Source organism: Mastigoproctus giganteus, chromosome 2, assembly GCF_048544385.1.
Source record: "Mastigoproctus giganteus isolate SK-2022 chromosome 2, ASM4854438v1, whole genome shotgun sequence".
NCBI lineage: Eukaryota > Metazoa > Arthropoda > Arachnida > Uropygi > Thelyphonidae > Mastigoproctus > Mastigoproctus giganteus.
This window is the reverse complement of record NC_143576.1, coordinates 126678991-126703232: the sequence shown is the minus strand read 5'-3', so window position 1 is coordinate 126703232 and position 24242 is coordinate 126678991. Positions and strand designations below refer to the sequence as shown.

Below are 24242 nucleotides of genomic sequence, written 5' to 3'. Positions count from 1 at the left end.
CAGACAATATCCATTTACTGTCCAACTTCACACTCACAGAACCATCCTTTTATCTTCCTCATTCAACTGCTGTTTTCTGGAACAACCTTCCTTCATGTCTTTCCTGAAAATTACAGTCTGAAGAAGTTCAAGTCTAATGTCAACAAATATCTTCTCTCGTCTTCTCAACCTCCAACCCAAGCACGGTACTAAGTACTATAGGTTCTAATACCTCTCGTGTTTGGGGATTTCATAAAAAAAAGTATCCCCAAGTAGAGTTAAACTGTGTATGTAGAAATGTCACAAAGTCAAGGTTGCCACACAATAGGCATGATTAAATCCCTTAATCATTAGTGTAAATTCAATAGTGGCCTCCTCTCTAGTGCCAGCTGACTGAAATCTGCAATGAAATTTGCTCACTTAGCCTAGGTGCTTGTTGTGTTCATAATCTTTGAAAATTGTCAATCGCTAAGCGAAAATCATACCTGTGCCAAGTGTGCAAAACACCTGCTGAAAGTCGCCATAGCAAATCATCTTGAAAATAACTCCTATTGTGAGCTTAACTGAAAAGTCAGTTGAAAGCAGGAAATCCTACGTTCACTACAAACCAGAAGAATGCCATGTGTGCCGGAAAAAAGCACATGCAGCAAGAGTCAAAAGCCTGCATTGCTCACTGTGCATAGTTTCAGCTGCTCACTTAGCCTGGGGATTGTTGTGTTCATAATCTTTCAAAATTGTCAATCGCTAAACAAAAATCATACCTGTCCCAAGTGTGCAAAACACCTGTAAATAAGAAAGTACAGTAAACCTTCGATTTAACGGACCCGGATATAACGGTTTTCAGATTTAACAGACCGGACAAATAATAATACAGTAATGTACATATTAATCTCAATCATATTATTTTTTTTAGGTTATACAAAACTTCAGTGTTGTTATTAATTACAAATTAATAATAATTACCTATTTCCATTATTGTTTTGATAATTACCTACTTTTATTTTTATAACCAAATTCAGGAAATTGTAGTCATGAAATTGGTTTTATTCTTTCTGAAAAGGTGTTCAAATAGCTGTTTTCCCACATTACAAATAATAGATAAGAGCATGCAGTGACTTGCGAGCTGAACGTGACTCGGGACACTAAACTGCAGGTCTACCGACTCGTTTTTTTTTCTGTTTCAGTCTGCCTGAACCTATTGTGCAGTCAAGTCAGGCTGTATACAGTGTTTCTGTGATTTCTGAATTGTGACTTTATTTATTAAATAATTTTGCAATTCTTACAATTTAAAATGGCATCAAGTGATAGAGGAGTTAAAAGGAAGCATGTTAACTTTGACACAGCATGGTTTTGTTAAGGGGAAGTCTTGCCTGACCAACTTGATTGGATACTATGATGCAGTCACAAAAGAACTGGATGCAGGGAATAACTTTGATATTATATACTTGGATCTTAGAAAGGCTTTTGATACTGTTGCACATGGAAGACTGCTACACAAATTGGAGCAGTGTGACATTGGAGGCAAATTGCTGCTATGGATAAAGGGGTGGTTGAGGGGGAGAAGACAGAGAGTGGTAATCAATGGACACTGCTCATCGTGGACTGATGTTATTAGTGGAGTCCCTCAGGGCTCAGTGTTGGGTCCATTATTGTTTTCTGTATTTATAAATGATATTGATGATGGTATATCGGGCTTAATGTCCAAGTTTGCAGACGATACAAAGGTTGGCAGGGTTGTCAAGGACACTACTGACACTATGCTGCTGCTGCAACAGGATCTGGAAAGGTTGAGCAGATGGGCTGAGAGGTGGCAAATGAAGTTTAACATTGACAAATGTAAAGTACTACACATGGGAAACAGCAACCCCAGAGCAACGTATCAACTCTGTGGTACTACACTGACTGTGGTAGAGAATGAAAGGGACTTGGAGGTGGTTGTGCAGGCAGATATGAAGTTCTCTGAGCAGTGCAGACGGGCTGCAAGAGTAGCTCATGGAGTATTGTCAATGATATACAGGAATTTTTCCAGCAGGGATAAGGAGGTGATTATTCCATTGTATAAGGCGATGGTCAGGCCACACCTAGAATACTGTATACAGGTCTGGAGGCCTCATTTCAAGAAGGATGTAGAGCTGCTGGAACGAGTACAGAGAAGGGCAACAAGATTAGTGAATGGAACAAAGGGGTGCTCTTACGAAGAAAGGCTTAAGTTTTGCAAATTACAGTGTCTGGAGACTAGGCACCAGCGAGGTGATCTGATAGAGGTGTATAAAGCCTTGAATGGTTTAAGCATGCTCAATGCTGATGGGATTCTTCCTCTAGCTCAGAAAAATCACCTGAGAGGGCATAAATTCAAATTGAGGAAAGACAGATGTAGGATAGACGTGCGGAAATTTGCCTTTAGCCAGCGGGTGGTTGGTTGGTGGAACAGACTTCCATCCCTTGTGGTGGAGGTTGATAGCCTAAATAAGTTTAAGGCTCAGCTGGACAGGTATTTTGAACGAACAGAGGGGTGAAGTGGAAGTGGGTTTTTTTTTTTTTTTTTTGGCTGATGCTGCATAAGCTTGCTTTCTTGCATCAAATGCCTCTACTAATGCTAATGCTAACTTAAATGTGGCACAGAAATTATTGCTAATTGAGAAATTAGAACAAGGCATCTCAATAGCATGTTTGTGAAATTTATGGCATAAAAAAAACTGTTTCTGATATCCATAAATCAAAGGCCAAATTGCAACATAATTTTATATTGTACAGTACTGTACTTTTTTATTAAAGCTTTTTTTTTTTTTTACATCAAGAACAATAAAAAATGTCCCCCCCCCACCACCAGGTTACAATCGATTTAATGGACTTTCGGCACTAATGGACACCCCTTCTCCTCTATTAGTGATATCATTATGATAGTACAAAAACCCTCGATATTGTTATATCGAGGGTTTACTGTACTATCAAATAAAAGGATGAAATCCAAAGGAAAGGCAACCCAACCTAATAACCCTACTAATATAGATAAAGCGAAGCCACTGTCAATAACCAATGATGGGAATAGTTTTGTCAGTCCTACTGTCTTACATAGCTCAGAAATGAAAATGCAACTTGATGTGAGGTGCCAATCATCGTCAAAGATTCTGTGTGTAGTGACATACTATTAGGTCGAAAAACAGACAGACTGAGGCCAGAGAAAACACCCAGAGATTATGAGATGACAAAATAGCTGGCGTCAACCTGCTGGGTCTACACTAATTTCTGGAATGAATTTTGATATCCAGATAGACTCCTGTAAACGGAAGTTATGATGCTAATGTCAATGGATAATGTTACAGCCTCCATTAAGCCAGTTACCTTCCAAGTGCAACTCTACAGAGATCAATACAGACAGCGGCATAACAGTGATAGTATTGTATGTGCCAGCCAATATTACAATGAAACCCTGGCTGATGCTAGTTCTAATAGTGGAAATACTAATGTAAATTTAAATGAATATAACCAAATAAACAACAAAACAAGTCTAGTTGTCCCAAGTGAAATATCAAACTCGGCTGTATTAGCTTGCCTAGGGATTGATGAAAAATCTGTGTACCAACAAGCAGATAAATCTACGTTCCACTGCCTAGACGACCAAAAACTAGATCTCATCGTGAACAAAATAAGGCATCTAATAATCAACACTCTAGATATTCAACTAATGTCTCTGATCAAAGCCAAATTATTAAAACTCTGAAGATTACAACAAAAGGGGCACGATGGTGAAAACAAACAGGGTCAATTCACACGCATAATATCCACCACGCGTGAGGTCACAAAATGGTCATGATACTAAAGGCACCCGAGACCATCAACACATAAGGAGTAATGTTCAACCATTTCCAGAAGCTAGTATGCCATCGATCGCATAATTCCTTTGCTAGAAATTGAAACTTGGAATTGGCAACAAATTGATCTATCAGTACTTCATGAGAATAAGCTTAGCACTATCAATTCATGTCGCATAACAGAAAAGTTAATCTCACACCTGCATCGAGTAACTGATGTGTGAATAATATCATTTTTCCAACATTAAATAATCCTAATGCAGTAGGTCCTATGGCCAGATATCGCAACATAAACCAACCAAATCGGTTTCAGAGAGACCACTTAACTCATATGAGAAAATGCACCAACAGATCCACAACAAATAATCCAGTGGCAAATTGCTTTAATGAAGATGTTACTGAGTGGCCGTATCATGAAGCTAATACTTCCTGTACCAGTCTGCCAAATTGCCTCTCAATCCAGAAGGCTATTCACCATCTCAATAGCTTTAGGCCAGATAGACTGAATAGCAAATCATATGAGAACAAGACCGACACCTCCAAAGGAAAATTTGCTGAAAGACTTCCCATCCCTTCCTACTCATCTAGTCATAAAGAGTACAGCCAATACAACTCTGTCTCGGAAGCAGGTATACAATACCCTACTAATAACAACTGCTGCAGATTGTCAAGTGCATCAATCTTCTCTCGAATAAAACCCATGATCACAAGACCCATCCAACACTCTAAAGCCATTTTTGTTTCCCCGAGTCGACCTTTAGACCACATTGTGTCTGAATGCCTACAACCCATAAATAAAACCATAAGACACCCTACTGAAGAGGGCAGCCACATATGCATCCTTCCTCCAAAACTGAGTGTGATGAAAAAGATATTAATAATGTTGTAGCCACCTCCTTCTGGCCAGTGGGAGCTCTCATCAGGCCATTTTATCACAACGGCCATCTGAGATTTAATCCACCTCGCTATGTATTTCCCACTACGTATTTCCCAGTAAGCCAACCACAAACTCACAAGTGTGACACCAAAGGAAGGAAACTAGGCCATCGCAGAATATATGCACCCATCAGTTGCACAGGATAATGAACCTCTACCACATTGCCAGTCAGATGTCAACCAAATTCCTAGAATAGTCACTACCTCACATATGATACAAAGCAAGACTATACCTGGTAGAAGACATACTAGGGTACAGATAAAACCATTATCCATGGGGAAAATTTTTATCAAAATGTTAGGAGCATACAGAACAAGCTGGACACACTAGAACAAATGCTCCTGTCGAGGTCTGCTGATATCACTGTCTTAATACCTGGCTCCAGTCACATCAAGTCTCCAGTCGTTGGAGACACTACTGGATACAAGGCCTACTTCAAATCTAGAATTATAATGAGGGGTGGAATAGCCCTGTTTGTGTGTGAAAGGAGTTCAAATCATCACAGTTGCCTACTCAGATTCAGAGCTTTATAAGGCATTATTTGTCACTTTATAAGTCCCCACTGTACTCTTAGATATAGCAGTCATTTACATTCCACCCGCCTCTAGTCTAGAAATGATAAATAATGTAGTACAGTGGCTCCTCAACGAAATAAATGTCAGCCACCCATATAGTATGTGTAGATTTCAACCTTCCACAACAGCTCAATAACCTGCTGGACACCATGTTAAATAAGCTGCGGCCATGCTCCATCTCTCCTATCAACGACCAACCTACAACAGGTGAAAATAGGTTTGACCTAATTCTGTCTTCTTGTAAATGTATAATGCATGTACCTTCCAAAACATTTTTCCGTCCGATAATAGCCCAATTGCAATGCTCATAATGCTACTGTATATCAACTTCAATGCCAAGGACAAAATTAAGAACAATATTTAATAAGGAAAAATGTAGAGCAATCAACCGCTAGATTAAAGACACACTTAACAAGGAAAAGCTACCTCGTTGCAGACATAAAATTGACACAAATCAGGACTTGACAAATAAGCATGAATGGACTACATCAGCAGATTCTCTAGCATACATCATTAGATGCAAGTCAGGGAGTTTCAGTGGGATCTATTGGTTGACAGTGAGTTGGAGTCTGTTCTTATCGCTAAAGTGCTAATACAGAGTATTAATTCCTTCAGGGCAACTAAGACAGCTGGAGCTGATCAAGTCCCCGACTTCATGGTAAAGTGTCTCAGCCTTTATCTAACTGAACCACTCCAAGCAATTTAAAGCTTTATCCTTGCTCACTGAGTTTTCCCTGAAAACTGGAATAAGTATGCTGTAATTCCAATGCCGAAAATTACAAAGCCTAACCTCATGGAGCACTATAGGCCTATATCTACTGCATCTACCCTTTTAAAAGTACTGGAAAAAGCTCTACTGACAAAGTTGTCAAATCAGATACTGGCCAGGCAGCCTCAACAAATTCATTATTCAATAAATACAAGATCAACAATTACAAACCTCCTCACAGTTCAGGAAGCAATACTAAATGCTTTCCAAGCCAGAAAGGAAGTTGCAATAATATATGCTGCTATAAAAGCAGCCTTCAATAATCTGGACGTACATGCCCTACTACATCTGCTCCAAACATGCCTTCCAAATAAAAGGAAACTTGCTGAAGTTCCTACAGGCCTTACTTACTTGTCGGTCCATTTATTTCCATTCCATTCCAGTCCATTCCATGTGGACAATCAGATTTTCCAAAGCCGACTCCATGCAGGAGTTCCACAAGGTGGAGTCTTATCCGGACTCCTCTTTACCGCCATGTTGATCCCGTTCTGCAAGGGTAGGAATGATGTATGCACTTATGCAGATGATATTAAGAACCTAACAACCACCCAACCGTCCATGACCAATAGCGCATTGTGTGACCAGATTAATCATAAGCTTCGGAAGTTATTCGTGTATTAGATAAATCTGGCTTGGCCCTAAAACCACAGAACACTGTAATGATGGTGTACTCTCTCAAAAAATTGCCTATGCTCATAAAACCAAAACTAAATGACATACCTATCCCAGTTGTTGAGAGGCATAGAGATCTGGGAGTAATATTTGATACTTAATTTATGTTCAACTCGCATACTGACTTGATTGTAAAGAAAATGAACTACATATGTTGTGCAACCAAACATTACCTCTTGCACATGAAACAAACTAAAACTGCACGATATTTAAGAACAGTGTATTCGGCCATATTGTATGCCGTTGAATTGTGGGCATCGGTTACCCCTACACCACACATTAGGAGAATACATGCGAGTGAATTCTAGCTGCTGAAGTGGGCAAACCATAAACACCATCTCCCTCAACAGTTAAAGACCACACAGCTTGCTGAATAGCTTAAACTACAGAATTTACCAGACATCATTGACTGGAAACGATTAATAACTACAATCAAGATGATGACTGGCATGATATCATCACCATGCATCTGGCAGCTTTTTAAGTGGCACATCCCACCAACTGCCTTAACAGGCATGAAATCCCTGAGAATGAAGACCAACAGACTGAGGATGGCTGACAGATTTATAGCAGCCAGGGAGCTGGAGTCAATTCAGTGCTTAACACAAACTGTAATTGATCTACAAAGGCTCATAGAAGATCTGAACTAAAGGAAATAAACTGTGGTGTGATTCGCTGAGGCTACTGTTGCCTAGCAATTTTGTACATTTCTGTCAAGAACTGTGTGTATGCAATTGTGCGTACTTATTTGAACAGGTGTATATCTCGCACAAGTCGCTTCAGTGGATGTGATGATAAGATGAACTTTTGAACTACAACTGACAGGACTCTTTTTCATTTTATACTATAGCATTTCTTGTATTATTTAGCAATTCTTTTATTTTTCATTTTATGGTAATCCCCTGGCATTTTCTGCCACGAAGGGAATTTTTCACTTATCAATGTACACCTATATATTTGGTATTGACATATCCCAATCGATTCACTGAGGGCTTCTGTGACAATATAGACCCACATTCTGAACAGATAATTCTTTGTAAGACTCTCCTGTCACATTCTGTCAGTTTTGGTGATTTTCCGGGTAATTTCGTGAAAGTTTAGCACCAGTCTGCATCCATTTGCAATTCACATCACCAGTCATTGACCTAAAGGTCTTCAGTGCCAGTGAATTGTCATATACAGAGCAATTGCTTATGTGGCACCCTATGATTATTCTGTGTGGGAAGTCTTAACTCTATCAACTGCAGCATCTTGCATTCACTATTGTACTACTGTCTCCTTGAAGGCCTATAAATATATTTATAGTTGTGCTTGACATATGGTGCTGGGGTAGGATATGACCGATTATCAACAAAGGACTGTACAGATATTAATGGGAGAGCAGTATATACAGGGTGATTCGCTACCAGTGCAACAAACTTGCAGGAGTTTGTTGCACTGGTAGGGGGCACAAAGACGAATCGGAATCACATAGCATTGCAGGGTCCGAAATGCCTTTGTCATGCGGTAGAGGACGTTGAATGAGAGGTCGCGTGAACAGCGATCCCGCTGGAAGTCAGCATTTGCGAACCGGTTCCCAAGGCAGTAGGATGGACGAGTATTCAAACGTTGAACTGGCCGACATGCACCTCACGTATGGAGCTGCGGACTGTAAAGGGCGCACAGCTCTGTGCTTGTACCAGGAGTGTTACCCGCACAGGCATGCTCCACATCATATGATTTTCGCAAGTGTGCACAGAAGGTTACGTGAGACTGGTTGTTTCACGAGAGGTACCATGAATCGAGAGCGAACGACGAGGACGCCAGAGAATGAGGAGAATGTCCTACATCTTGCAGAAGGCAATCCGAGTATGAGTACTCGAGCGATAGGCCAACGATTGGGTATTTCCCAATCCACTATATGATGGATACTGTCAACAAACCAAAGGAGTTCATAACATCTGCAACGAGTCCAATCATTGGAGCCTGCAGATTATCCACTCCAGAGGACTTTTGCTACTTGGTTTCTTCAACAGAAACGGTTCGCAAATGCTGACTTCCAGTGGGATTGCTGTTCACACGACCTCCCGTTCAACGTCCTCTACCGCATGATGAAGGCATTTCGGACCCTGCAATGCTATGTGATTCTGATTCGTCTTTGTGCCCCCTACACCTTCTTCAAGTTTGTCGCAGTAGTTAATCATCCTATATATGCTTTCTCTCCAATTTCCAATAATCTTGAACTCTATAATATTAAGAACAGTCACCAAATCTTTCCTGATTAGGTAAGTAAGTCGTTTGAAATAACACATATTAGTATTCACTGATTAATAAATCTAAACATCTGCAGATAACCAATGGAGTCCACATAGCCAGTGAACGAGGAATGGCAAACTGGGAATTAACGGTCCATATGATCTTTAATGGCTATCACTGGTGGAATTCACAACTATCCAAAATATACTGTTTTTAGTTATATATATGAATACTGCTTTTTTTTTTCTTTTCTTTTTTTTTTTTTTTTTTTTTTCAATACATCATTAGAAACTTCATTTATATACACTGGTGTTCAAAGAAAGTGCATCACCCCTTAAAACAGTGATTGTTGTCCGAATAACGTAAGAATATGGCAATATTTCTTAGAGATTGCATCAGATAAGGTTAACACGCATAGGTCATAATGTAATATTGCATCAGCTCTTACTTTCAGCTATATAAGCATGCTCTGAAAGAGTTGAAGTCATTCCTTGCATGTGTCAGGATGGTGAGCTGCGTGCAGTTTATGCCAAGAAGAAAGTGCTATTGTCGCTTTACGTGAGGAAGGATGTTCTTCCCCGTCATACTGCTTATAGAGTGTCTTATAATCAGTCGACAGTGAGTAGATTTCTTTCCAAACTCAAGAATACTGGTTGTGCTGATAGGAAAAAAGGAACCGGACACAAACGAGTCTCTACGCCAAAACAGGACCACATTTTGAAGAACTTATGCCTTAAAAACCGTAAAGCTTCTTTGTCTGAGATGAAAAGAGAATGGGAAGAACATACAGGAGTGGTAGCAAGTGCAGTAACAGTCAGAAGACACCTCTTAAAAAATGGACTTGTAGCCCATCATCCTAAGAAGAAGCCCCTCCTCGCACAAAAAATTAAAAAGGTCCGATTAATTTGATGTAAGCAGCAAGTAAAATGTGGACCGCCAAGCAGTGGAAGTCAGTTATTTTTTCGGATGAGAAGAAATTCAATCTGCATGGATCTGATGGGAGACAAACAATTCGCCGTAGACGTGGTGAAGAATACCATCCAGACTGTATGGTGTCTACAGCGAAATTCCCTACCAGCCAAATGATATGGGAGTGCATTTCGTATTCGCGAGGAGGAGGTCACCTGCAGTTTATAAAAGGTTCCGTAAATGCCAATGGATACCTGGCTGTATTGGAAGGCAAACTGCTGCCAACCATTAGAGACCATTTCAACCTGCCAAATAACAGCATATTTCAGGATGACTCTGCTCCTTGCCATCGGGCGAAAAGTGTAAGTAGGCACGGCACTTCTGTAGTTACTTTAGTTTCATTTCTGCATTAGAGGTTCAACAGTAATGTGTTTACATTTGTTACAGGTAAAAAAAAATGGTTGGAAGAAGGGTCCATTACAACTCAGTTGGCTAGGAAACAGCCCAGACCTGAATCCTATAGAGAACTGTTGGAATTGTGTGGAATCTGCAGTTGCCAGAAAGAAACCAAAGACCCTTCATGAAGCCATAATTCATGTTTGGAACCACGAATTATCAGTTGATTATCTTCAGAAATTGATCTTGTCAATGCCTTGATGGTGTGCTGCTGTCATCAGGACTAGAGGAGGTTCAACTAAATATTAGTTTGCACCTGGTGAACGTTTCATTTTGTTTTTCATTTAAATATATAAAAATAAACTGAAGCAAACTGAGGGCTTCTGACATTTCAGACATAATTGTTGTGTTTATCAAAACTGTTCTATAAAGGTTGCAAATGCTCATTTTGGAATATTTTGAGGGCACCTGTCAAATATTACTTAGCTTTGCCTTAACTATTAATAAATATTTTTTCTTTATATTTCTATTTGTGTCATTAATGTAACATACCATTGCGAAAAAGGGTTAGAAATGTGAAATTCCTAGGTGATGCACTTTCTTTGAACACCAGTGTACATATACAATTTTCTTAAAAAAAAAACAGGAAGCAACTCTTCAAAGGAAAGTTTCTCTCCCAAAATTTGGGTCCATTTTCCTAATGTTTGCAAGAAAAAATGCACATTGATCAACTAAAAGGCAGGGTCTACGGATACACAATACCACATCCTTCTCTACTCCTGACTTTTATGAAGCTCAAGAAATGTTATGAAATCTAGAAATGTTAGGCAGATGGGCTGAGAAGTGGAAACTGCAGTTTAACATTGACAAATGCAAAGTACTGCATATGGGTAGAAGTAATCCCAGAGAAATGTACCAACTTGTGGTACACTTAGGGTGGTAGAAAATGAAAAAGACCTGGGAGTAATTATGCAGTCAGATTTGAAGTTTTCTGGGCAATGCACACAGCAGGTCATGGGATATTGTCAATGATATACAGGTATTTTGCTAGAAAGAAAAAGAAGGTGATTATCCCGTTGTATAAGGCAATGGTCAGGCCACGCCTTAAGTACTGCATAATATCGGTGTAAATACACCATAGTTAACCCATATATTTGAGCTACGATTGTAGCGTAGAAGGCATCGTTTTAATTGTATCTCATAATGTGGTTGCCATCACAACAAGATAGCTACTATTGAATTACTTCAAATAAATAACGCTTCTCTAGTAGAGAAGGCTACTGTTATTTATTTTCAGCGGTACCACCACCCAGACGATCGTTTCGAAGCTGTTTGGCTTCGTCATCAGTGGGCGGGCAGGTACCCAGGTAATACAACAAGCCATCTCAGTTGCGAAGTTATATCCACATTATGAGAGATGCCACTAGGCATAGTGCATTTAATTTTCCAAATACATTACCACCACACCCTTTTGGCATCTCTCATAATGTGGATATAACTTCGCAACTGAGATGGCTTGTTGTATTACCTGGGTACCTGCCCACCCACTGATGACGAAGCCAAACAGCTTCGAAACGATCGTCTGGGTGGTGGTACCGCTGAAAATAAATAACAGTAGCCTTCTCTACTAGAGAAGCGTTATTTATTTGAAGTAATTCAATAGTAGCTATCTTGTTGTGAAGGCAACCACATTATGAGATACAATTAAAACGATGCCTTCTACGCTACAATCGTAGCTCAAATATATGGGTTAACTATGGTGTATTTACACCGATATTATATAGTTAATTATCAAAACCCATTAAGGATTATGCCTAGTGCATTTAATTTTCCAAATACTTAAGTACTGTGTACAGGTCTGGAGGCATCATTTTAGGAAGGATGTAGAGTTCCTTGAGCAAATACAGAGAAGGGCAACAAGATTGGTGAGGGGAACGAAGGCATCCTCTTGCCAAGAAAGGCTGAAGTTCTGCAAATTGCAGCAGCTGGAGAAAAGGAACCTGCTGTGAGGTGATCTGATTGAGGTGTATAACGCCTTGAATGGGTCAAGCACACTCAGTTCTGAAGGGGTTCTGCTGCTGGCTCAGATTATGAGCCTGAGGGGGCATAAATTCAAATTTAGGAAAGACAGTTGTAGAATAGATGTGCAGAAATTTGCCTTTAGCCAGCAGGTAGTTGACTGTTGGAAGAAACTTCCATCTGCCGTTGTGGAAGTTGATAGCTTAAATAAATTCAATGAGGAACTGGACAAGCTTTTAGAGGAAATGTATGTGTGATTTTTTTTTTTTTTTTTTTGGCTGATGCTACTTATGCTCCTACATTTGCTTTCTTGCATCACATGCCTCCATTACTATTACTACTACTAAAATCATCTTTTTCACATACGGAATGTCTTTGCCTTTTCGGGACGTGTGCGTCTACTGCTATGACATTCTTTAGTCTCCGGATCATACTTGTACACCCAGCATTCATCATTTGTGACCAACCGATCAGAAAAGTTCTGAACATCTGCATTACACAAATCCAACAGTTGGTGAGAACACTGCATTCGGCATTGTTTCTGCAAAGGCATCAGCAATTGTGGAACCCATCATAAAGAGACTTTAGACATGTGCAGATGGTTATGTAAAATACTGTGTGCAGACCCATAACTAATTCCCACTGCATTTGTGATGAAATGAATTGTCACATATCTGTCACTCAGCATCAGCTGCTCAACCTTTGCAACTATCTCACTGTCTGTGGATGTTGATGGCCTTCCTTCTCTTAGCTCATCAAAGACACTTGTACAACTGCACTGGAACTCCCTTTTTCACTTTTTTACAGTGTCATCGGATGGACAATTCTGCCCATGCACAGCTTTCATTTCTTCTTCAATTTCGTTCAATTTCCTGAGCTTTTTTGCCCTGCAAATGCAGGACTTTGATCACTGCTCGATACTCCACTTTGTCAACCGTTGCATCGTTCCTCAGATTCCGGGCTCCACCTCTGGTGTATGATCACCTATGGAAATAAAATTTCACATATTAGTTATTGAATATGTAGACAACTTATAGTAAAAACGGGATCTTCCTACTGATGTTTTATCTAGGTCAGGATACAGACATTTTCATATCCCCTTGTATGTTCATGCAGGGCCACAAAAAAAAAAAAAAATCCATACAGAATTGGCCACAAAATAATTATCCACAGTTCTCAAGTCTGTGAGAATGTCTGTGCAGTGAAGTTTTGCATTTTCATTACAAAATGATTCATTGTTTTATTAATGCAGTGAACTGGTTAGTGCCACTGCACCAGGTTTTGTTCATTGTGAACTGCCAAAGTAGATAATTGGCATCATTTTAATTGTATCTCATATTGTGAATACCTTCACAATGAGTTTCCATGGTATTGCACTACCTAGAATAAGTAATTCTTCACCAATGGAGAAGATTTTTTTTTTTTTTTTTTGATTTGGTAATTGTTGGCGCATCGGCTTCTGTGGCCATATTGCACCTCCCAAGGTTTTTGCAGTACTTTGATCCAAGCCCGAGGCGGGAATCGAACCCGCGACCTTTGGGTTGCCGGGCAGGTACTTTACCCACTCGGCTAGCCCGGTCGGCAATGGAGAAGACTAATGTTACTTATTCTCGCTGGATACCACTACCCAAATGGCACCGATTCAAGTCTTGTTGGCCTCTTCTCGGTGGACAGGTAGGAACCTGCTGAGAATAAGTAACATTATTCTTCTCCATTGGTGAAGTGTCACTTATTCGAGGTAGTGCAATACCATGGAAACTTGTTGGGAAAGTACTCACAATATGAGATACAATTAGAATGGTACCAATACCACTACCCATTTCACTAAACAAAACATGTAGTGCCACACAGTTGGCAAGTTTCTCTGGGATTACTTCTACCCATATGCAGTACTTTGAATTTGTCAATGTTAAATTTCAGTTGCCACTTCTCAGCCCATCTGCCCAACTTTTCTAGATCCTGTTGCAGTAGCACACTGCCATTACTGTTATTAACAACTCTGCTAACCTTTGTATCACGGCAAACTTAAACATTAAGCCTGATATACTTTCATCAATATCACTGAAAAATAATATTAATAATACAGTAAACCCCCGCTATTCGCGGTACCTGTATTCGCGGTTTCGCTGTCCCTGATTTAATATAAAATGAAACCTTAAAAATGTGAATTTTAAAACGACGTGAACATTTTCCCGCTATAAAAAACATGGGCGTGGCTAAAATTATCTTTCCCGGTCAAAACAGCGCTCAGTGGGTGGGGGGGGAGAGGGGTGACAAAATGGCGAGCGTGGATGTTTCTCGCTAATCTTGGTTCAGTATGTGTTATGCGCTTGTCATAGAAGGTGTCGCCGTTTGCTTTTAATTTATATGCTTATAAATTGAATAAATTTGTCAATTTATAAATTGATAAATTGATTTTGTAAGCATATCAATTTATAAATTGATATGCTTACAAAAGTGATAAATCTACCGTTTTGCGGCGTAAAACAGACTTTTTCGAGTTAACGGAAGAAAGTGACTTTATTGTGGACAAGTTGTTTCTAACCCGTACAAAAATATGGTTACGAATAACAAGGGAAATGTGAAAAGATCAAAGAAGATGATGACATTAGCGAATAAAATTGAGTTATTTGATAAAATTTCTAATGGTGAAAGTGTCTCCTCAGTGGCAAAACATTATAAAATCAATGAGTCAACGGTACGATCAAACAAGAAATCGGAAGAAAAAATCCGCCGTAGTGTCCGTGAAAAGGCGCTAATTGCTTCAAAATTTTGCTCTGTAACTCGTGATGTTAAATTAGAAAAATTAGAAAAGGCTTTAAATCTGTGGATAGAAGACCGAACTCAAAATAAAATTCCGTAAAGTTCATTTTACGGAATTTTATTTTGAAAAGGCATTTTGAAAATTCATGAAAAGGCAAAATTCCTTTATCAACACTTTAGTGAAACAGGTGATAGAACTGGCGGGATAAGTTTTTTAGCTAGCAAAGGCTCTGGTTTGAAAGATTTGTTTGAAATTTCTAATAAATATTACATTTCATATTAAATTGTTTCTTATTTTCATTTCGATCATATGCTTGCATTTCATTATGTACTGTCTATGTACATAGTCATATTATGAAGGTACATATAATACATACATAGATAAAACTTTAAACTAGTTTTTCTTATATATTTCCTACTTTGGAACGGAACCCCTTTATTACTATGGGAGCCATAACTCAGTATTCGCGTTTTTGGTATTCGTGGCATTTCTCAGGAACGAAACCTCCGCGAATAGCAGGGGTTTACTGTATTAATATTGCTATTGATAAATTTTAGGACAAAAAAAAAAAAAAGGGGTTATCCTGACAGAGTACCTACCTTGTGGTTCCACACTTACCGGAGAATGCTACAGATATTGTTTGAAAAAGTTACACGATGCTTTAAAGGTGAAAATGTGTGGAATGTTAACCAAACGTTTCCGTCTTCTGTCAGACAATGCACCGACTCAGCTGTTGCTATCAACAAATTTCCCAGTGTGGCTTCGAACTACTGCAGCACCCGCCCTATTCTCCTGACCTAGTACCGTCAGGCCTATTCTTGTTTTGAGAAAAGAAGAAACCACTGCATGGACACCACTTTGATTCGTCTCAGGAAGTCATCAATGAAGTGAAATCGTGGTTTCAGGCAAAAAAGTGCGGAATTCTATGATCAAGGCATTAAACAACTGATCCATATATGGGAGAAATGTGTTACTATACATAGAGAGTACACAGAAAAGGATGAAAGTTCCTGTGAAGTTTCACCTTTCTAGGGCTATTATTTCTAGGTAAGGATACGAACCTTTTGATACCCCTTCATATATGCATTATTTTAATTTTTATATGTATAATTAGATTTATTTATTATTATTACTATAATAATATTTATATATTATCATTATTATAAGGGTGCATTATTTCAAAATTGTGCAAAATAAGACCACATAAATCACGACTGCACTGTATGCATATTGACATAAATACACACCTATTAAAAAGCATGTTATAATTAAATGAAAATTAAAAATTCAAAGAGAAATTGAAAATGTATACTTTTTAAAATAATATTATTTGTTCAATTAATTGAAAAAGGTGTTTGTCAAGGAAGGGCAAAACATTCATTACTATGGCTATGGCCATAGTAATGACAGATAAACGGTTCAGCCTAATAAACAAGCAACTGCCCAAAGCGGGTGCAGTGTTATGGCTAGGTTGTTTGTTTGTTTGGTTTTAGGAGCATTAGCAACTAAGGCCATATTGCTCCGGGATATGCGGTGGTCATTCCCTGACCTTTCCGCATCCTCCATATTTGGTGGTGACGGGCTCGAACCCCGGACTAATCAAGAAGCATGTGCTATGCACTGCTGCTCCTTCCCACCTGGCTACGGAGGCGCCTAATATATATATATGGCTAGGTGAAGAATTAGCATTAGTAGAAGCATATGATGCAAGAAAGCAAGCTTACGCAGCATCAGCCAAAAAAAAAAAAACCCACTATCATTTCACCCCTCCGTTCATTCGAAATACCTGTCCAGCTCGCCTTAAATTTAATTAGGCTATCAACTTCCACAACAAGGGATGGAAGTCTGTTCCATCAACCAACTACCCGCTGGCTAAAGGCAAATTTCCGCACATTAATCCTACATCTGTCTTTCCTCAATTTGAATTTATGCCCTCTCAGGTGATTATTCTGAGCAAGCGGAAGAATCCCATCGGCATTGAGCACGCTCAAACCATTCAAGGGTTTATACACTTCTATCAGATCACCTCGCCGGTGCCTAGTCGCCAGACACTGTAATTTGCAAAACTTAAGCCTTTTTTTGTAAGAGCAACCCTTTGTTCCATTCACTAATCTTGTTGCCCTTCTCTGTACTTGTTCCAGCAGCTCTACATCATTCTTGAAATGAGGCTTCCAGACCTGTATACAGTACTCAAGGTGTGGCCTACATCTGTCTTTCCTCAATTTGAATTTATGCCCTCTCAGGTGATTATTCTGAGCAAGCGGAAGAGTCCCATCGGCATTGAGCATGCTCAAACCATTCGAGGGTTTATACACTTCTATCAGATCACCTCGCCGGTGCCTAGTCGCCAGACACTGTAATTTGCAAAACTTAAGCCTTTCTTTGTAAGAGCAACCCTTTGTTCCATTCACTAATCTTGTTGCCCTTCTCTGTACTCGTTCCAGCAGCTCTACATCATTCTTGAAATGAGGCTTCCAGACCTGTATACAGTACTCAAGGTGTGGCCTGACCATTGCCTTATACAAGGGAATAATTACCTCCTTATCCCTCTAGAAAAATTCCTGTATATCAATGACAAGACACCAAGAGCTACTCTTGCAGCCCATCTACACTGCTCAGAGAACTTCATATCTGCCTGCACAATTACCCCCAAGTCCTTTTCATTCTCTACCACTGTCAGTGTAGTTCCACAGAGTTGATACATTGCTCTGGGGTTACTGTTTCCCATATGCAGTAGTTTACATTTGTCAATGTTAAACTTCATTTGCCACCTCTCAGCCCATCTGCACACCTGTTGCTGCTGCTGCAACAGGATCTTTCCAGATGCAAACTGTTCCTGCAAACTTGGACATTAAGCTTGATATACCATCATCAATATCATTTATAAATACAGAAAACAACAATGGACCCAAAACTGAACCCTGAGGGACTCCACTAATAACATTAGTCCACGATGAGCAGTGTCCATTGATTACCACTCTCTGTCTTCTCCCCCTTAACCATCCCTTTATCCTTAGCAGCAATTTGCCTCCAATGCCACACTGCTCCAATTTGTGCAGCAGTCTTCCATGTGCAACAGTATCAAAAGCCTTTCTAAGATCCAAGTATAACATCAAAGTTATTCTCTGCATCCAGTTCTTTTGTGACTGCATCATAGTATCCAATTAAATTGGTCAGGCAAGACTTTCTCTTAACAAAACCATGCTATGTCCGAGCTATAACTGAAGTCTTCTATAGATGATCCTGTAGTGCTTCTTCAAGCAGTGCCTCCATTAATTTTCTTGGAACAGAAGTTAAACTCACAGGTCTATAATTACTTGTGTCAGCCTTTGATCCTCCTTTATGAATTGGGGTCACATTTGCACATCTCCAGTCTATGGGTACCTCCCCTGAGTCCAAAGAAGCTCTCCTAATTATGGCTAAGGGTTTGCTTACTTACTTCCTTTGCTGCCTCCTTTATTATAACTGGATAGATCCCATCCACCCCGGGTGCCTTTTTTATGTTTATCCTCAACAATATCTCCTCCACTTTCCTCTCAGTTATTACAAAATTATCTAAATCACTGCCAGAGTTTACTTAGCCTCTGGCATTCCCCTTCCTGAATAACTCCTCATGTGTGAATGTAGATGCAAAATACTCTTTTAGTTTGTTAGGCACCTGAGCAGGATCCTCAACTGTTGAACCATCAATATCCAGTGGACCAATCTGATTCATCCCTTTCCTTCTAGAGTACATAGGTAAAGATGTCTTTTCTGTTTTTCTTTGCATCCTTTGCCAAGGATTTTCCCTAATCTGCCTTTGCTTTCCTAATCTCCTTTGTGACTTGGTTACAGACCATCTTATATCTATCATAGGCCTCCATGTCACCCGTTAATTTATATGTATCCCATGCATTTTTCTTCTCTGCCATATGTTTCATAAGTTCATCTGACATCCATTTAGGCCTAAACCTTGAACAATATTTCTTAGTTGGTATTTAAAGCCTAGTAGCTTCCAAGGTAAGTTCTTTGCATGCTTCCCATTTTGAATTTGCTGTTGGTAACATCATCAGTTGGTCCCACTGTATCGAATTTAAATACTGTCTAAGACCATCTTAGTTGTCTTCACAAAAGCAAAAGGCGCCTCCGTAGCCAGGTGGGAAGGAGAAGCAGTATGTAACACACGTTTCTTGATTAGACTGGGGTTCGAGCCTTCACCACCAAATACGGAGGATGCAAAAATGTCAGAGAATGACCAACTCATATATTCTCGGAGCAATATGGCCTTAGTTGCTAATGCTCCTAAAAACCAAATAACAACAACAACAGCGAAAGCAAAACCCCTTCCCTTTACCCCTGATGGTAGTTACCTCTTTGAGTAAGTCCCACTTCAGCACACTGTGATCACTGCCACCTAGTGGTTCCTTTATATGCAGATTCTTAATGCATGAAGAATCACTACTGATAATCAGATCAAGAGCATTACTCCCTCTAGTTGCCTCCCGAACATGCTGATGTAGAAAACAATCATCCAATAAATCCACAAAACATTGCTAGTGTATGAGTGACCAACCCTCAAATTCCAGTCAATATCTGGAAATTAAAATCCCCCATTATAAGATTCTCTGATTTAATGGCCCACTCTATTTCCCTGTACAGTTTCTTATTATAATCATCAGAGTCATTAGGCCTGTAGCACACTCCTACTCTCAATTTTGATCTCCCAATGCTTATGTCACACGAAACTGACTCGACACTGCACTGTCCAGCGATGTCAACTGGCTTCAGTTCCTTGGATTTTATGTGTTTCTTAACTAATAGCATAAACCCTCCTCCCTTCCTATCCTTTCTGTACACATTGTACTCCCCAAATTCCAGTTCTGCATTCCTTATATCTGTGTGACACCAAGTCTCTGAGATTCCAACAATATCTGCATTTGATGTTTTGAGGAATACCTCAAATTCATCAAATTTATTTACCAAACTCCTAGCATTGCTGTATACGCAAGTATACATGCACCTGTTCCTATTTTTAGGTACCCTAACACAACCCATGTGTTTACTTGTACCGCAATGACTCCCAGCAGTCTCTGAAATATCCTGCATCTTGTTTTCCAGGCTGCTGCTCGTTCCAATAGAAGCAGTGCAAGACTCACTTTCGCCAGTGGCTACTGTTAATCTATTAGTCCTTGTATCCCCCCACCAAGCTAGCAGTTTTCCGACCCACCTAACACTGCCTCGATAGCATCAGCAAATATTCAGGCAGTTTATTAGTCTGGGTTATGACTTCCAGTTAAATTCAGTTTAACCCAAGAATAATACACTAAACTGATAGATACCTAAATGAAATAATAATTATTTCACTATCAAGTTACATCATATGCATTGTGCTATAAAGTTTACAATATATGTATTGCGCTATACTGTTAGGTTTACAGAGATTGAAATTAGTTATAGCCTTACTAGAATAAAGTTTATTAGTTAAAACAAAAAAATATATGTCAACCTACATGATTAGAACCTATGAACTACTTGTTTGTTTCTTTGTTATTGGATTTTAGGAGCATTAGCAACTAAGGCCATATTGCTCCGGGATATGCGGTGGTCATTCCCTGACCTTTCCGCATCCTCTGTATTTGGTAGTGACGGACTCGAACCACAGTCTAATCAAGAAGTATGTGCTACGCACTGCTGCTCCTTCCCACCTGGCTATGGAGGAGCCCTGAACTACTTTTCTTCTTCTTCTTGTTTACCACAATTAAAAACCGACTATTCCACTACTACATACTGCACTACTAGTTACAAGCTACTATATTAGTGCCAAATCACGAATACAAAGCTCTATAAATACTAATCTTGTACATTATATATACTACATGATAAAATTAAGTTATTAAAACATGTATGTATTTTCATAAATTATAGTTTATAAGCCTCTTTGAATACTGATTACACTGCTACAAAACTGCACTGAAACCTCCAAGCATTGTCCAAATCAATACTAAAACAATGGTGGAAAAATTCAAACTTTCCTATCAATACAACATAATGGCAGCAAATGTCGACTGTAATTTTTTAAGCAATCAAGAGCCAAGTAGAGAACTAATAAATGAGAGAATTACAAGTAATTACTACACTACTATTCAATCAAAAATTATAAAAAACAATTTTTAAATCAATTAAATTCCACTTTACAACTATTGAAAAACATCTAGTACATACAGCCTCTCTGGCATTTATACTAATATATAAAAAGGAAAGTTTCATTTTAATGGGATACTACCTGGGCTTGGATCTATTCCAGCTAACAATTCCAAATGAGACCTCAAAACAGACAAATTTCCAGGATCACCTGTACGCTGTAGTGCAATCACCAGCTCTTGAACACTCTGAGAGAAGGACTGGGGAGTCTGCAGCTTTTGGAAGGAAGAAAAAATCATATATATATATATATATTATACATCCTGTAATAATGATAAGATTTTATTTATAAAAAAAAATTAATACAGAGTGGGTTTTAAACTAGTCTTCGTGCATTTTCAGTGGCAAATTATCTGCAATTACAAGGTTAATTCATCAATGAAATTACTAGTATGTGGGTTATCTTATAAGTTGTGTTAAAAGGTAAAAAGAGCAAGTGTGCCTCATTTGTGTTTTTTAACTTTAAATTTGTAAAATAATAAGAAGTTTACCTCAATATAATACGTAGAACACTTCCGTATGATACTCTCCAGCAAATAAAATGAAAAAATCGAAACTCTTACATTACAGCAAAAAATAATTAAAAATCAATTGAACACAAATGTTCGCCAGCCATTTCTAATCTCCAATTCGTGGGCTTTTATGCACATGTGTGAAGACAAATAATTCCTATTTAAGTTACATGCTCACCCCTATTCAGTAATTTTCATTCCTGGGATCAAGACATATGGTCGAAAAGCGTTGTCAGCTTCATGAAGAAAAATCGTTTTGCAATTTTTTTGTTAAATTTCTTTTAATTAATTTATTTAATTTTTAATTGTGTTAGATTGATTTTAATTGTGTTCATTTGATTTTTAATTGTGTGTTACTGTAATGTAAGATTTTTGAGGCATATTCATTATCGAGGACTTAGTGTCAGACAACACTACCTACAAAATTGCATTTTTGTTTTGAGACAACTTTAGTTTAACTTTATACAAATAGCAATGCATATCATGTCATAGAAAAGTATTTCTCTAGTAGTTTAAAAGTTAGCTTGGGCTATAAGCGCATTTCCAGTAAACCAAGAAAATATCAGACTTTTTCTTGGTTAATTACAAAAACGTTTACTACAAAATGATTTTTTTGTTAATACTGTCTGACACTAAACCCTCATTATATAGGATTAACTAAAAAGATTTCAACCTTTTCTTTAAAACACATCAAATTTATTAAGTATCAGCTTGCTTTTTTACTTTTAATAACTACAAAATTCAAATTTATTCTGAACCTCTTATTTCCCTAAATAATTTCAATTTTATTTTGAAATTATTTGGATTACATCACATTAACATTACTCGTATAGCAGATTGTACACCAGGCTGCTTTTAGAGAATTCTCAGAAATTCAAGAGCCTTTTCGACAAATGGCCAACGAGGACTGCATAAATATAAAACATTTGATAATTGAATTTAAACTGGCTTTTCATTAGTGTAGCTACATGTGTATTATCTATATACAGAGTACAGAGTATAGAGTATTTTTGGGTCTAACGGCATCAGGGATTTACCCCATCTCCGCGTATGTTCTTTTTATTGAGGACAATATGCTGTCAAGGCCAGAGGTTTAAAAGTGTGTGGGTCATGTGTTGTGTAATATGTTGTGCCCCTTGTTCCTCTGGCTTGTTAGCCACCAGGCCCCAGATGGAAGCTGTCGTTTACGTACTCCGCCACGTGGAGGCCAGCCAGGTGTTCCCTTAAAGTTTGCTCTGGCAGGTCTACCACCTATTTTCCTGAGATTTCAGTGGCTAGGACCTAAAAAAAAAAAAAAAATAAATAAATAAATAAAAAATAAAATAAATAAAAATTATTTTTTTCTTTTGGGCACAGATGGTATATTATACACTGCTTAGAGGGGCTATAAGGGGTAAGTGCTGGAGGTGATAAGATTTTCTAATAGGTCGGGCATGAATTTTGGTGTTTTAAAATTGTATATGTGGGGCAGGCGCTGTGTAATGGGAAAGAGATGGGAGGGGAGGTGGAAGACTAGGTGGTTGGAAATTGGAAGTAAGGGGCCTATAGGGAAGACGACCCCTGTTGAAAGAGTGGGGCATTCCCATGCCCCACCATATCTCTATACACTCAGATCACTACTTAACGAAATCAATCGTTCACTTGAAAAAATTCATTAAACAGAAATTTCATTATATAGGTGACCGAATTAACGCTGATAATTCATTCCAGAAAAACAGAGCAATAAGTGAATCTGCACTAAGCGAGCACGGCATTCCCATAAGGTAACATATGTATTTGTGAGTTGCGGTCAGTGCCATAGGACATTTCCTAATCAATAATAAATGGTAGTGAAAAGATGCACAGATGTCGGTCAAAATATTTAATATTCAAATATTTGTACATATAAATTTTCTGTATTACATATGTATATAATTATGTTTAATTACTACCAAAATTAAACTTAAAATTCCAATTAAAATCATGAATTTAATTGATGAAGTTAATCATGAAAAATGAGTCAATTTTGGGTTGTACTTTGGCCCTCTTCCCAGTAAACTAAAAGGGATTTTAATTTTAAACAATAAAGTCAACCGATCCTTTGCCACTTTGAAACCTGGCATGTTTTTTTTTCTTCTTTCAATATGAAACTTCTTTTAGGGATTTGTTTCCAAAAAAGTTCTGCTTCATCTATGTTAAAAACTTGTTGAGAAGTATAACACATAATATCCACTCTTCAATAACTTTAACAATTTCTTTTTTGAAAGTTTCGGCTCCTTGATCTGCACTTGGGGCTTCTCCCTGGATTTTAAATCTATTCAACCAACCCTTCCTAGCTTTAAATGGTTCCGTATATATATATATTTTTTTAGGTGAGTTTTCTTCAGATCATTATACAGGCTAATCTGTCTATCTCTCTCTCTCTCTCTCTCTCTCTCTTTTTTTTTTTTTTTTAATAATATTTAATGACTGAATTCTGCATTGGATATTATTATCTTCAATAA

General features: G+C 38.4%; 1 protein-coding gene across 1 annotated transcript in view; it reads right to left on the bottom strand.

Annotated features, from left to right (window-relative positions):
- The window catches only part of roq (RING finger and CCCH-type zinc finger domain-containing protein roquin), a 711471-nt gene that overhangs the window by 498005 nt on the left and 189224 nt on the right, over positions 1 to 24242 (bottom strand). The window contains exon 7 of the mRNA XM_090390025.1: positions 21330 to 21462. Coding sequence (XP_090246151.1) covers positions 21330 to 21462 — 133 coding nt within the window. The remainder of the gene's footprint in view (positions 1 to 21329; positions 21463 to 24242) is intronic.